The sequence below is a fragment of the Otolemur garnettii genome, unplaced genomic scaffold (assembly GCF_000181295.1).
Source record: "Otolemur garnettii isolate 467f Iridium unplaced genomic scaffold, OtoGar3 scaffold00038, whole genome shotgun sequence".
Lineage (NCBI taxonomy): Eukaryota > Metazoa > Chordata > Mammalia > Primates > Galagidae > Otolemur > Otolemur garnettii.
The window spans coordinates 916,142-932,113 of NW_003852433.1; the positions used below are offsets into that span (position 1 = coordinate 916,142).

The following is a 15,972-nucleotide window of genomic DNA, read 5'->3' on the forward strand; positions in this document are numbered from 1 at the left end:
TCTCACCTAGTGGTCACCATCACAGAGGGGCAGGAAAGCCCCTAACGAGGCGTTTCCTAATTCCCTGGATTACTAGGAGTAGGACTCTCTAGTTTTTGTGTTTTATGCTTGGAAAACAAATGAGGATAAGACTGAATGTCCAGCATGTGTGCTTTATTCTGGCTTAGGAGAAGATAAGCCAGACAGAATGACGTAAAATATAAAATGTAGACTACTCTTATTTGTGTATATAAGTATGTATTCATTCCAGTGTTCACTGGTCTGTCAATCCTGGGCTTGGGGGAGTTAAAAGGTGTTGGCAAACCAGATAGGTTAGCTTTTTGTAGTTATCTTTTATTCTATATCTGCATATTGTTTTATTCTATTTTAGTTTTTGTCTATGTGTTTTCATCAGATTTCTACTAAGTATCACTTTTTCTGTGTGACAACTTTATGTAAGCCCTAAAATTGCTGTAGTATTCCAGATTCCCTTACCACATCCACTACTTTACATCAAAGCATTGACCAAACCCTCCATCTTTTCATTTTCTTTCTTAAATCTCTTTTTCTCACTCCCAGGCTTTTTCTTGTGGTTCTTGGCAAAACAAACCACCTCTCTCCAGCTCCTCCCTGTCCTTGCCTCAGTTTCCCCCACTGTGGCACCCTGACACATGTTCTGCTCCCAACAGGTTTGACCTGCAGCTGGCCCAGGCCCTGGGGGAGTGTGTGTTTGAGAAGGGCCTCCGAGAGAAGGTGACCCAGGAGAACACCAGTGTCCGCTGGGAGCTAGGCCAGCTTCAGCAGCAGTTGAAGGTAAGGTGAGAGGGACACAGAGCCATCTTTGCTCTTTGCTGCTGGATCTCGGGAAATCCCATCACACACCCGTTACAAATTGGTGACCGAGATAGAACCCTGCATGGGTGTCCTGGTCTGTCAGGCAGCTGTAGTCAGGAGTCCCAGTATGTGTTTAAAAAACCAACAGTGACTGGACAATTGATTATCCGACCTTCTACGTTTGATGTCTTGATCTTGTTGCAGTTATCAGTGCAGATTCCAAGGTGTCTACCAGGGAGGTGCAGGAACTCAGCAGACAGTGAGTTAGCTATAGCCCTGTCCAGGAGCGTCATCCTAACCTACACGGGATCTGATGCAGAGGGAGGACTTTATTAAAATACAACCCAGGTGCCTCACTCGGCTGCTCCTCATCCTTCTGTGGCTCCCTGTTAGTCCCATAAGAACCTCTAAACCCATTAGCCTGGTATTCAGCTTCTTCATGTTCTAACCTAGCAGTTCTCAACCTGTGGGTTGCGACCCCTTTGTAACAGTGAAACTACATGGCGGCATTAGGAAGGTTGTTTGACTCTGGAGTTGACTTTCTAACCTGGAAGAGTTAGAGCAGGTGCTGAGGGGCCCTGAGGTCCAGTGGAGATGGGAATGCCTTGGCAGGCAAGTGGAAAGCGCACTCCAGCAGGTTGCAGACATATTCCCGGGGGAGGAAGAGGGTGTGCTCATGCCACTCTGGGTTTCTGCCCACTCTGTAGCAAACAGAGCAGGAAACCTTGCAGCTGAAGCAGGAGGTGGAGATGCTGCAGGAGCAGAAGCGGGAGCTGCTGAAGTCACCCACTCTGGGGGAAAATAGCGTCGCTGCCTTGAAGGAGAGGCTCTGGAAGCTGGAGGCTGGTGCTCTTGAACAGCAGAAAATCCAGAACCAGCAGAAAAACACCATCAAACAGCTGGAACAGGTAGGAAAGCCCTGCCTGGGGTGATGCCCTGTGCCATGCTGGCTCCAATGCAGAGTGATGTTATATATAGAGAGAGAGATAGCAAGAGCATGTAATGTGGCTGCTCTTCATCCCTCCATGGCTCCCTATTACCCCAGAGAGTCTTTAACCTCCTAAGTCTTCTATTAAGATTGTTAATGATCTGGCCCTCTCCTACCATCCTCAGAGGCAGGTGGCTTGATCACCTTGCAGATAGCCCCACTGCCGTTCCATAGTCACCTTCCATCTCCTAGCTGGTTTGCTCTACTTCACAGTATCTACCAGCATATGGGATAGTATTTTTAAAAGTTTGCTCCATGCTTTCTCTTCCATTGGAGTATGAGTTTCATGAAGTCAGGTTGTCGCTGTTGTTGACCTTGCTTTGGTGTATTTCTAGAGCCTAGAATGAGGCCAGGTATATGGTTGATGCTGAAAATAACTGCTGACCAAACAATCTAATGTTGCTTGAGCCCTGTCTGTGCTCTGAACTCAGCCCTTCACTTCCTCACACGTTTTCTCATGAATCTCCACAAAAACCTCTTGTGAAGAAATATTAGTTTTATCTCCATTGTAAAGATGTGAAAGTTGAGGCTTAGAGGCTTGGAAAGAGTGGCGGGGGTGGGATTTGGAACCTGCTTCATGTGACTTCACACTGTTTTGAATGCCTACTGCCTGCACGGCATCCTGCGTAGCCTCAGGGAAGAGCGGCATGCTAGCCTTTGGCAAATATAAAATAACTAAGGGGAATAAGACAGGGGTGGCACACGCTCTTACGCTAGTATTCTCAGTAAAGCACCAGGCGAGCATCTTATTGGCCTGACTGTTTATATGTGTGCTCACCTCACTCTATAAAGACTTTGAGGCAGCTTCCTGGATATATGCATAATATTTAAAAATTACAAATAAAGCAATCTGAGTCAGAGAAGTCCAAATTAAAATAGATGCTAAGAAGGGGGGGTGTGTGGGGATAGTGAATTAATATGCAGGTACACAAAACATAGGATCTTACACCTTTAATAGCTTTCATATCCCTGGTAGCCAGAGAGAAAAGGAAATGTGAATTACATGCTTTTTATGATCCCCCAGTTAAAAAAAACCAAACCAATATGTCAAGGAGAAATAAGGCCTTTTCTGATGGCTTAGCACTGAAGAAAATTCCTCATATGGGATTTTGTAAAAAGGCAGCTATTGTTAAGTGGATTTTAAAAGGCTGGGACCCCTTTATGCAAGAAAATCAGACCAGGCGGCGTGGGTCTGCTCTGAGCAGCCCTGTGGCAGAGGGACGGAAGAGCCAGGGTGCCAGCCCTTGCTTTTTGGTTACTCCATGCGGTCAGGACGGAGCCTCCTGCGTGTCAGGGTGTGGGGGTGGTGGGTGTGGACAGACAGGGTCTGGAGAGCCTTGGATGCCCATTAAGGAGCAGTAAAGAAGACAGGACATGAGTGGATCCCTTGAGCCCAGGAGTTGAAGGCTGCAGTGAGCTATGATGGAGCCACTACACTCCAGCCTGGGCAACAGAGAATTTGTCTCTGACAAACAAAAGCAACAAAACACAGAACCTCTCCTTCACTTACTCAGTTAACTGTATTTAAGTGGCTCGTCTGTGTCAGGCTCCCTGTGATGCTGAGGACGCAATAATAAACAAGACGGACACTGCCTCTGCGTTTCCAAAGCATACAGTCATGTTACAGAGGCATTTAACTTGCAGATCTGGTCATGGGACCAGGGTTAGGAGAGAGGTCAGGGAAGGCTTCTTGGAATAAGTGACATTTACTGAAACTGAACACTACAGTTGGCTAAATGAGAGCGTTTCAGGCAGGGGGAAAGCTGGCGCAAGGGCCTTGAGGCAGGACAACTGTATGACATTTAAGGAGCTGTCATGGGGGGTCTTTGAAGCAGCTTGTTGACTATGTGACTTTAGGCAAACTCTCATTTTCTCTAGGCTTCAGTCTTCTCCTCTGCACAATGAAATACAGAGTCTCTCCAATCCCCTAGCTTCCTGCCAGCCCCAGCTAGGAACTTGCAAAGGTTTGTGAAGAAGGTGGAGACCCATCAGAGTAGGTCTGTGAAGGATGTCATGGTACCCTATCGCGCAGCAACCCCTGTGTTCTTTAGCTGAGCAGGATCCTCACAGAGCCAAGGACAAAACAAGCACTTTTGTTTTGTGTTGTGTTGTGTTTGTTTGTTTTTTATTAAATCATAGCTGTGTACATTAATGCAATCATGGGATACAGTGTGCTGGTTTTATATACAATTTGAAACATTTTCACCAAACTGGTTAACATAGCCTTCATGGCATTTTCTTAGTTATTGTGTTAAGCCATTTATATTCTACATTTAGAAGGATTCACATGTACTCTTGTAAGATGGATCATAGGTGTGGTCCCACCAATCACCTTCCCTCCACCCATCCTCCTCCCTTCCCTTCCCTCCCTCTCCCCCTTCCCCATATTCTTGGGGTATAATTGGGCGATAGCTTTCATATGAAAGCTATAAATTAGTTTCATAGTAGGGTTGAGTACATTGGATACTTTTTCTTCTAGCACTTTTGAAAACTGCCTTAACTCTTTAGCATACCAGCATGGGAGCATGCTCGGAAGCAGAAATGTACTACGGGAACCCCAGGGACCCCAAAGTTAATGCAGCTTCCTAATTTTCCCCTTCAGCTTACCCAGGAGGTGAGGCTGACTCAATACCTTTATCCGTCTTCAACTTTCACCCTAACCTTGTGCTTGTAGACCATCCAGTAGATATTTAGTGATTATAATATAGCACCTTTTTTTTTTTTCTGAGAATTTTATGTTAACTCATATAAGTTTGACATAAATGATATTGCAGGTATCAAGAATGTCCAAGAGGCTAGGAAAAAATGAAAAGGAAATATTATATTTACTTTCTCGGGCTTCTTGATTTGGATTATCTTCGTATAACCTCTGTCATTTTAAAGAAGGAAGGGAAGGAAGTTGACGTTTACAATGAGCCCAGCTTCCTTCTGACAAGGGCTCTCAGGCTCATGATCCTTTTTTATTTTTTGTAGTTTTTGGCCAGGGCCGGGTTTGAACCCGCCACCGCCGGTATATGGGGCTGGCGCCCTACTCCTTGAGCCACAGGCGCCACCCTCACTATCCTTTTGCTCTTAACTACTGCCCTACGCAGCAGGAAAACCAACATTTTACATGAGTTTTCTCAAGGTAATTTCCATGTTAGAGACAGAATTTGTGAATTTTGGGGAGCTAAATGAGAGATATTGGGGCAGTACAGTAAATGATCAGGAAGTTATTGTTTCTAACGTGTAACCCATCTATATTATTGGGTTCCAAATATTACTCTGTGGCCCAACAGCATTAAAAGGTAGAGATGAATGAAAGCTTTCAAATATATATATTCTTAGACCCTGTTCCCCAAAGATTCCGATCAAATATGTCTAGCATGAAGCCCTGCAATTGGAAATGTTTTAAAAATGCGTTGGTAATTGTAATATGCCACAAAACTTGAAAAACCAGGGCTTGGGCTAATCTGTCCATTATGCAGATTAGGAAAGTGAAGTCTCATACTAGAACTGGAACCCACAACTTTTGCCTTCAATTTTGAAACCTTTTATATGACTTCACACAATTTAAATTATTATGCATAGCCCTTTACCTGCTGTCCATGTGTTTTGGAGACGCTTGTTTAAAAGCCTCAACTCCTTGTGAGAGCACAGCTTTTAATGATGTCAGGCTGCCAGGGAGGGAGGGAATAGTCTTTTCTCTCTGTTTTCAAAATAATGGGTGAAGAGAAATATTTATGTCTCAGGCACGGTGCCAGGTGCTTTATATGGATCATATCATTTATTCTGGGTAGATACCTAGTAATAGGATTGCAGGATCAAATGGAAGGTTTACTTTTTAGCTCTTTGAAGATTCTTCATGTTTCTTTCCATAGAAACATGGCTGAGGTTGCAATCTCACCAGCAGAGTAGAAGTGCAATCCCCCTTCTCTCTGCACCCACGCCAGCATCTGCAGCTTTGTGATGTGGGCTGTTCTCACTGGGCTTAGGTGATATCTCAGAGTGCTTTTGATAATTAGGGATGATGAGCATTTTTTCATGTTTGTTAGCCATTCATCTATCCTCTTCAGAGAAGGTTCTGTTCATGTCTCTTGCCCACTTATAAACAGGATTGTTCATTTTTTTCTTGATGATTATTTTGGGTTCTCTGTATATTTTAGCTATCAGCCCTTTGTCACCTAATTCTCATAGTAGTATTCTAAGATGGTTGCTTTCTACAGGGAAAGGGAACTGATCCAGAGACGATGTGAATTTTCCCAACATCTTGCCAAGTTACCTCCCTCCTTAGGCTTCTGTACCTTTATAAAATTTTGTTTTGTTTTGTTTTAAACTTTTTCCACCCCTCCAAATAAAACAAAACAGAGCAAAACAAAACAATAACATAGCTGATGCCCGCTCCAGGGGTGAGAAATTTGTTTCATCTTGAGAGGAGTGTTGAGAAGAATTCTGAGGCTAAACTCAGTGGGAGAGCATGATTGATTCGTAAGACTTGTTATAACCATAAGAAGGGCTTGCGGCGGCCTTTGGGCTATTTATCTACCATTTCTGACCTTCCGGGGTTCCTAGGGAGATGACTTGACCTTCATTTTATGCATTGCAAAAATGAAAAACACAATTGGAGCATCAAGGATGACATGCAGGGTCAGGAGAGTTAGAGTGGGCCACCCTCACACACTGTCCTTGCCACCCCCAGCTCCGCCAGAGGTTCGAGCTGGAGATTGAGCGGATGAAGCAGATGCATCAGAAGGACCGTGAGGACCAGGAGGAAGAACTGGAGGATGTCCGTCAGTCCTGCCAGAAACGGGTATGTGAGCACAAGCACATTGGTACCCTCAGGTCCTGGTAGCCCAATCTGGATGGCCTTGTCCTAGAGAAGGGAGGAGGCCAGGGCCAGAAGCCCAGGGACAGGCTCTTTCTGTAAGCACCTGAGACCTTAGCTCCCAAGGTAGCTCCAAGGGCTTAGGGGCAGAAATACCTATCTTAAATATGACCTTGGAACTTCCAGAAGCCCTGAAACTTTACAGTATAATCATGCAAAGATTTCTAGTAAGAGCCCATAGATGCCATGTGTGACTGATGCCGTGGGTAAGGATTTCTATGTTTCAATAATGGGACCAATCTCTTCTGGCTATTTCCATTGCAACTCAAATCATTTCTTACACTTTATCCAAGATCTTGGCAGCCATTCCAAACAGTGTATAAAAAAGCAATAAACCCTTGAAATCTCGCCACCTACAAACCATCATTATTACTGTTTTCGATGTTCTTTCATATCGCTCTTTCACTGTGCCTGCACGCACACGAGTTTGCAGAGATATCATTCTCGCAAAATGAGGTCGTGGTGTTTGAAGCCTCCTCTTTTGACTCAGCAGTTTGTCATGGCCTCTTTTCACGTCTGTAAATACGTATCTAACTTAACATTATTACACCCTAAGAATGTACTCTCGTTTATTCAACAAATCCCCTCTCACTGAACAGCTAGTTTGTTTCTGGTTTTCTGTGGTTTGAACTGATTCTGTGACAAACATTCTTATAGCCGTATTGGCTGATGCGAATGTAAGATGAATCCTTAAAGTGGAATTGCTGGAAAGCTTTGAGTTAAGCCTCATGTAACAGGTCCCCACACTTACCCTAGTGTGACCTTCCCTCCCACCACCTCCTCCCATCTTACATGTGAACACCACATGGGAATGAATATTCTGCAGGTCACACTCCAGGACACTTTTCCTTGCATGTTATATAGTGGGGATTTTTTTTCATTATTTTGTATATTTTTCAAAATGAGTTTTGACTTTTCTAGTCTTTATTCTAAAACCAGATATGACCAGAGTGCCCCATAGATCTCACTCTTAAAAGAAAGTTTTTAAAATGAACTTGCTTTCTATAGAAATGACCATAAATCAGTATTTTTTCTTTTCTTTCTTTGTTTTTTGCCCTCCATGGGTCAAGATACGAATGCCCGCAGTCCCTGCCCATGTTCCTTCAGATGAAGGTTGCACAAATTTCTGGTCCATTCCACCTCAATGTATGGTATATGCCCTGGACCAGGACTCCAATGAGTTGGAGATGTGACCCAGACCCTCCTGAGGCTTTTCTGTGAACAGATTTATAATGGGACAGAGTGAAGTCAGAGAAAGGTGTTTTTCTCCTGTGACGCACACTGACATTGACTTCACATTCAAGTGACTGTTCTGTCCAGTCTATCTGTCACTGTGACAGGAAATCAATTGTTAGTGACCTGGGTGGGAAGGCTGGGGCTGTCTCTGCCTGGCAGAGAGAGCTGGGGCTAGGAGATAGGACACTAATTCCTCCAAACAACCACTGATGTAAGAGTAAGTACTTTAGATCTCTTCAGGACTTAGATTGCCCATCTATGAAGTAGGATCCCCAGTGGTACAAAGGGGAGATGAGGGAAAGAGAAGAGGTAATATACCTGATCAAGGATGGTACATGCAGTGCATCTGCAAAACCCAGCTGCAGAGGGGTATCCACTCGAGTGGGGAGTGCCTGTGTTTGCCAGGTAATCCCAGTGAAGTCAGGGCCGACTATGAATTAAATGAATTTCTCAGAGTCAAATGCCTTAGTCCATTCAAGCTGCCATGGCAGAGTACTATGGACTTGATGGCTTAAACAGCAAACGTTTATTTCTCACAGTTTTGGAGGCTGAGAATTCTGAAATCAAGGGGCTCGAAGACTTACTGCCTGATGAGGGCTCTCTTTCTGGTTTGTAGACAGCCTCTTCCTCATGGCAGCCTCACATCATGAGAAAGAAAAAGAGGAAGTGAGCTTTCTCTGCTGTGTCTTCCTATAAGGGCACGAATCTCATCATGGGAGCACCACCCTCATGGCCTCACCTCCAAATACCATTGCACTGGGAGTTAGGGTTTCAACATATGAATATTAGAGGGACACATGTAGTTTATAACACCAATAATTTCAAATGCAACTTTTCTTGACTGCTCCATAGTATATTTAATAAGGGAGGTGGATGCATTTTAATATGTTGGCTATATTGTCATTCAGCCTTAATGAATCAGAGTGCCAAGACTTTCACATATTCCATCAGTGCTCATAGCCATAGAAGGAAGGTGTCTTTTCTTTTGGGGGGTTGTGGGAGGGGCTTCATAGTCAAGGGGCCCATCATTGACCAGCTCCCAAGCTTCTAGGCTCTTGAGTTCTCCAACAGAGACATGCCCTCCCAATTCCCAAAGGTGGCCTTTGTGGAATAAAGCCACGTGTTCCACATCCCTCCCTCCTCCCAAAGGTCCCTGACTTGTGGGATTTGTCTGAACTGAGCTCTTTCACCCTATGTGCGCCTCTGCCCGGTGTACCCACAGCTTCGTCAGCTGGAAATGCAGCTGGAGCAAGAATATGAAGAGAAGCAGATGGTCCTCCATGAGAAGCAGGATTTGGAAGGCTTGATTGGAACCCTTTGTGATCAGGTGAGCAGGAGACATCAGCAGACATTTAAAAGGACATGCTCCTGTTAGAGAGACAAACTCATGGGGACACCAGTTGGAGGGGTGCCAGCCACTGGTCCTCAGGAAAGGTCAAGGAATGGGCATTTTAGCTGGCCTGTCCCACCTTTCCCCAAGTGCCCCCTTCACCGCCATTTCTCTTCTGGCCATACTTACTGGCTTTTCCAAGGAGACCTCCAGGTGCCGGCAAACAGCAGGGCTTTTGGAAGAACCCATGGCAGTAAACAGAAAAGGCTCAGCCGGAGCAGTAGGCGAGCTCATCTTGCCTTCAGCACCTGTTGTGGTAAACACATAGACCAGTGGTTCTCAACCTTCCTAACACTGAGACGGGGAGTGGGGGAGTCACTACAACATAAGGAACTGTAGTCAAGGGCAGCAGCATTAGGAAGGTTGAGAACCACTAGTGTAGACAGTCCTTGCTTTAATGGGGTGAATGCAAATGGCCACCGCTCTCACAGCTGCTCTAGAGAGAACCCGACTTTTTCTAGAAGCTACCAGGCTCAGAGTCAGGTAAACACCACTGTAAACTCCAGCTGGGACTACATCTGTGCACATGGCTTTGAGTGAGCCAGCGGACCACTTGGAGCTTCTGGGGAGCAGAACCTTGTGAAGCCACTGTGATCACTGCCCTCAATGTCAAGCCAGCACCATGGACATTCAGAACTAGATCATTCTCTATGGTGGGGGCTGTCCTATGCACTGTAGGACATGGAGGAGCACCTTGGCTCTGCCCACTAGATGCCAGAAGCTCACCCCCCAGTTGTGACAACCAAGAATGTCCATGGACATTGCCAAATGTCCTCTGGGGATGAAAATCAAACGTCCTTCCCTACTGAGAATAACTCCTGTACTCAAGTAGCCGGCAGAGCTCAGAGTCAGCTTCTGATTCCAGAGTTGCAAGGACTCATTCTTTCATCCTCCGAGTATTCCATTCCCTGCCTGTTCTGCTGCCACATGAAAACCCAACATTGGAGAGAAATGGCTGTGACTTCTACAGTTTCTTTTAGAGGCCCAGGAGTGTATTTTAATGTATTTGCTTCCCAAGGGCTCAGTGTCGCTAATCAGTAACAGTCTTATGATCAATATCCTTTCCTAAATTCATTCACAAAAGAACATGGGTCCACTGCAGATGGTCACCTAGGGTGGCTAGGCTTTGAACAAAATAGGTGCTCATTGTGTATTTTAAAATAAGTGGATTAATTGAGTAATTGTGCAGGACCATCATAGCAGCAGGAGGGAGCTTTGGAGGCCAGGGAACAACAGGGAAGATGCATTATCTTCCTTTTACTCTGGGTTTTCTAGTTTTCCAGACAAGAAATTGGGACCATTGAATTCAGAGCCATTGAGGTGTCTTTCTTCCATATCAGTGCAAGAGAGCACAGCCCAGCACCAAATTCCAGAAGGACAGTCAGGAATCAGTCAGAGAAGGTTGCATTCTATTCAAAACAGTTCATTTGACAATGCAAAGTAGATAATCCAATAAAGAAATATTTTTAAAATAAGTATTGTCATAATAAATTTTGCATGTCAAGGGAAGGTAAGTTTATTTAGACGGATAAATGCCACTTTTATGTTAGTCATCAAAATTACCCCATTTGATGATTTCAAATGTTTTTGTTATAACCCTTGCCAGATCTGTAGAAGAGTAGAAACGATAATATAATTGGTGTTTATGTACCAAGGACCCAAGGTTCACATAAACTAACATTTTGCCATATTTGATTCAGAAGTCATTAAGGAAACAAAACATTTCAAAAACAGTTAATGTCCTCTTGATTTCCCTTGCAAATCTTACTCTGTTCCTTCCCTTCCTCTTTCTTCCCTCCCTCCCCCAGAGGAAGCCATTATCCTGAGGCTGGAGTGTGAAATTCCCTTGTATGTATATTTCAACTCTAAACAGAGACCACGTACAGATTCTGCACCGTTCTTGGTCTCCTTCCATATGGTGTTTCTGAGATTAGTCCATGATAATACATATAGCTTTAATTAGTTCATTTAACTGCTACACAGCATTTGTTTTTTAAACCCCCTTTTTCGATTGGATATGTAGTTGTTTCCGCCCTAAAGACACAGTCAAGGTATATTCTTACATGTGTCTCACTGTGCTCATGGGCAAGAGTCTCTCCGGGGTCTGTAGCTAGAAGGGGAATTGCTGGCTCCCAGGAAGGTGCAATTTTGGAATTGTGAAATATGGCCCAAGTGGTTCACCAATGTAACTGTGGCAGTTTCCACACTGAGCAGCAGTGTCTGAGGCACTGTCAAGACATTTTTAATGTTTTTCCTTGACATTAGGTATTAAATGTCCTGCATTACTGGTGAAGTTTTTACATGCTTATGTGTGTTTTTTTCTTATATGAATTGCCTGTTCATAGTCTTAGGTACCAGGATTACAGGCGTGAGCCACTGTGCCCCGCCTGTAGCTGGGAATTTTAAATCCAATATTTTAGACTCTGACATTTCATAAAAAATTTAATTTATTTACATTTATTATAATGCCTAATATATTTGAAACTATTTGTATCATCTATTTTGTGATTAGCATTTGTTGTTTTCCTTTTCTTTGCCCTTTCTTGATTGCTGTCTTATTTTTAGATAATGTTGTTAATGTTTCTTTTGGTTCTATTGCTGGCTCAGAAGCCACAAACAATATTTCTGTTCTTATAGTGAATAGAAATTAAGTACTTATCTAATACATTTTTAAATTAAGTACTTAATCATAATTTTTTCTAACATACTTTAATTTTCAAAGCAGTGCTGTGGGATAGGTATTATTATTTTCTTCATATAAGTGAAAGAAATGATAATCAGAGAGGTAAGGCAACTTAGCCAGGATCATCTAGCCAGTTAGTGCTTTAAGTGGATTTTAAATGAATTCTATATTATTTGAAAGTCTGTAATTTTTCACATCTAACTTCCTTGTGCTTAAAAGTAATAAGGTCCAGTTGACCAGAAACATACTTTACGTGAACCATCTTTTTTAAAATTTTCCTTTGAATAGTATTTTCAGGTAGCTTGGATCTGCCATTATTTTGTCACGAAACCTTCAGCAACTTCCATTCTCTCTCCAAGACTCAATTTCCCTTCTTTAAAGGGGCTTGATTGTCCCTAACAGAATTTCTAGATCATATTTTAATAGTGCTTGAAAAGTGCTTTGACAATGGACATTTAGCAACCACCCCAAATAATTTGCCTGTATGATAAATGGTGAACCAATTGAGGGTTGAATATAGTTTCCCAAAGCAACACTAAACATCATTTAGATTTATTGGTTAATTATTCACCATCTTTATCCAAGTTTGAATCTTTGTGCTGCAAAATGAGAACTCACAGAATGACATTTATTTCTCATTAACCTAATGAGGGTTTCTTTTTGCCCTCCTTTCTTGTAGCAATTCATTATAAAGGGGAGGATGACTAGTCTGAGATTTTGTTGAGAATTCTGTTTGTAATGCTTTCTGGAAAGGAGACGGTGCCAGCATTTTCAGAGGCTTTCTGGCAGTGAGGCTGGTAGAATATGAGCCATCTCTAGTGCATGGTCAGTGCCAATCAGGAGATGTCTCTGATGCTAACTCACCCCATAGGAGAATCACAGGCACTTTAGGATGTGTGCAGAGTATGAGGAGACACAAATGGAAAAACCATTTGATCATGGTCCAAGTCTGTGTTCTAAGTAAATTCGGGTTGAGCTGGAAGTTGTACTGGGCACTGTGGTGCAGTGGTTAGAGGCTCATGTTAGGTTGCTGAGCTGCTTGGGCTCCAATCTCCTGCATAGCCCCCGAGTACCCCTTCTATCACCTACCCTGCCTTTCCTCATGACAGCACCTACTCACTTTGTGACCGCCTCCACTCCTGCCTCATGCCAACCACCTAGAAGTGCGTGTACCAGACTATTTCTCTCCTCTGTCTCTGCTCACACGGTGACTTCTAGCGGCAGCGCCTTGCCTGACCTCCCCTAACTGGGAGGAGCCGCCCCCTATGTCCCTATTCCACTCCAACCTGAGCTCGGTGATGCTCCTCTGTCTCAAGGGATATTTTACTAAAATCACCTCTTTCCAGCTGGAAAAACTGGATTTTTATCCCAACTCTGCCACTTACTAGCTGCATGATCTTGGGCAAATTACTTCACCTCAGTAAGCTTCAGTTTCATCATCTGTAAAATGGGACTCATAATACCACACACCTCATTGATTCACCACAATGCCTAAGTGTGTTAATCACTGAAAAGTGTTTACAACAGTAATATGACACTTAGAAAGTGTCCATAAATGTATGCTAGTACTGCATTTATAAAGGCAATCATCATCATGTCTATTTTTAAGAGATTTCCACAGGAGTTTAATGCAATAACGTGTGACAAAAGAGGGCTGGCACAATACCCAGCCCTCAGCACAGTTCAGCAGGTGATAGATAGATAGATAGATAGATAGATGGAGAGATAGATAGAGAGAGAGAGGGACCTGCATTTTAAACTTTCCAAAGCAATACATCTGAGAAAAAGGGCTGTATTTTAAGAACCCACCTCATTTTTCAAATAATTCAAAACCTGCTGTAGAGAAATAGTAATACAAAGTCTAGAGGAGCTCATTCTAGGTCATCAGACGATACTCATAATCCTTTATATTTGTAAAATACTAGACAGTGTACAAAGTGCTTTGTGATCCATTATCACATCTGATCCTTGTCTTATCTCAACACGAAGGGCAAGGATTTTTTTTTTTTAACCTCTCTTTTTATAGACAAGGAAACTCAGGTTCAGAGAAGTGCCATGATTCAGTCAAGGTTCCCAATATCAGCAAATGATGAACCTGTCATCTTGTTCTTAACCCCATGGTCTTTCTAGAATATTCTGGGCCATTCTGAGCATCCCAGGAAATAGTTAGCACTTGCTGTGGAGGTGCCAGTTTCTAGCTGTGGGGAAACCAAGTCCCACGTGAAGGCATCTGAACCCCACTTTAAGACTCATCCTCTGATGCAAGTCGTCTACGTCTTTCCCTGGTTTCTTAAAGAGTCCAAGAAGGGGGCCGTTTGTTTCTTTCAGGGATGCTGACACATTGTGTTTCTTTAGAAGAGATCACAGGCTGTGGGAATTTCATGTGGGGCCCCCAAGGAGTCCTGCCCCTCCTCCACTTTGGCCCAGCCTGTACTTTTAGCCATTGCAAGATTGCAAGTCATCAAGAAGTCTAAGGTCACACTCCTGGTGACCAGTCCAGGATGTGGCTTCTTCAGGACCCACTTGACAACTGTCCTCTGCCAATTTAGAATTCTGGGGGAAAGGAATGTGTTCGTCTCTGGGGTAAAGTCCCACTGCAGAAACTGATCTCATCTGCCTGTCCTTCAACTGGCAAAATGGGACCAGCTTAAAGGACAGAAAAGATTGATTAGATCTTCAAAAGGAGCACAGTTACAATTTACTGAGGTGTAACATAGGTGCGGAGAAGCACACAAGATCCTATGTGTACAGCCCAATAAATTTGCATAAACTCATCAAAAAGCACAAAAATGAAGATCAATATCAATAACCTCCAGAACTCCCCTCATGCCCTGTCTAGCCAAGTGCTGTCCTGACTTCTAGCGACAGAACCTGGCTAGGCCCAGAGGGACCTACCTGGCACATGAGTAGGCTCTTACAAGATGAGATAAGGTCATATCGATGACTTTGGTGCAAAAGATGAGACAGAATGGCTTTGTATCTGTACAGGCCGGGATAACAGTAGTGATAGCAGACTTTCTCGCACATTCACCCTGTGTTGGGCACTGCACTAGGCACAGGTGTAATTTTCACAGCAGTCCTGTGTGGTTGGTGCCAGTCCCATTTTGCAGATGAAGAAATTGAAGCTCATAGAGGAGAACGGTCTTGTCCAAGGTCACACAGTGTGGGTGGCAAATGCAGGATCTGGTTCAAGAAAGGTTGGACCCTGTCCACTGCTCTGCTATCTTATCTCATGGCCGGCCCTTCTTTTGGCTTCTAGATCGGCCATCGGGACTTTGACGTGGAGAAGCGTCTTCGGAGGGACCTCAAGAGGACACATGCACTACTGTCAGATGTGCAGCTCCTTCTGGGCACCATGGAGGATAGCAAGACCTCAGTCAGCAAGGAGGATCTGGAGAAAGTGCACAGCCAGGTGGGTGCCATGGGGTTCCCTGGAGGATCAGAGTGGGGAGCCTGCTGCAGCTGGGGCAGAACAGCTCTTGCTCCCAGGTAGGGGCAGGGCATGGCCTCGACCTCTGACATTCACAGACCTGCAGAGAGATGGGGGAAGTTGCAGGACTGGAAGCATTACGTAACCAAAGCAGGTAAGAAGAGAAGGGGTCTAAGGAGGCCTCCTGTCCCCTTCTTCAGAGCTAAGGCAGAATATGTCTGTCTGGAAGGCTTGGGCGGAGCAGTGCCTAGGCCAGAAGGGCTGAGTGCAGTGTGTATGTGTGTGTACGTCCATGAGGACTGGATACAAACCACATAGCAATAGTGCCAGTACCACAAAGCCAACTCTTAGTAACAGCAACCGTGATAACAAACGATGGAGGTTTGACGTCTTGTTAGACTGATGTTGATCTGACTGGCTCTGTCTGGAGCCCTTGCCAGGTGCAGGGTGCTCCTAGTGTCCTCTGTACATGTTTTCTCATGGTGTTCTCAGAGCAGCAGAATAGGGTGAGAATCACAGACTTCATCTCACCAAGATGTACGATTACCCACCCAGAATCGCACCGCTT

General features: G+C 44.1%; 1 protein-coding gene across 4 annotated transcripts in view; it reads left to right on the forward strand.

Annotated features, from left to right (window-relative positions):
• Positions 1–15,972, forward strand: part of MYO18B (myosin XVIIIB) — a 262,880-nt gene that overhangs the window by 150,946 nt on the left and 95,962 nt on the right. For all 4 annotated transcript variants that reach the window (XM_023513322.1, XM_023513320.1, XM_023513324.1 and 1 more), the window contains 5 exons: positions 669–792; positions 1,521–1,721; positions 6,480–6,590; positions 9,124–9,228; positions 15,234–15,386. In XM_023513322.1, coding sequence (XP_023369090.1) covers positions 669–792; positions 1,521–1,721; positions 6,480–6,590; positions 9,124–9,228; positions 15,234–15,386 — 694 coding nt within the window. The remainder of the gene's footprint in view (positions 1–668; positions 793–1,520; positions 1,722–6,479; positions 6,591–9,123; positions 9,229–15,233; positions 15,387–15,972) is intronic.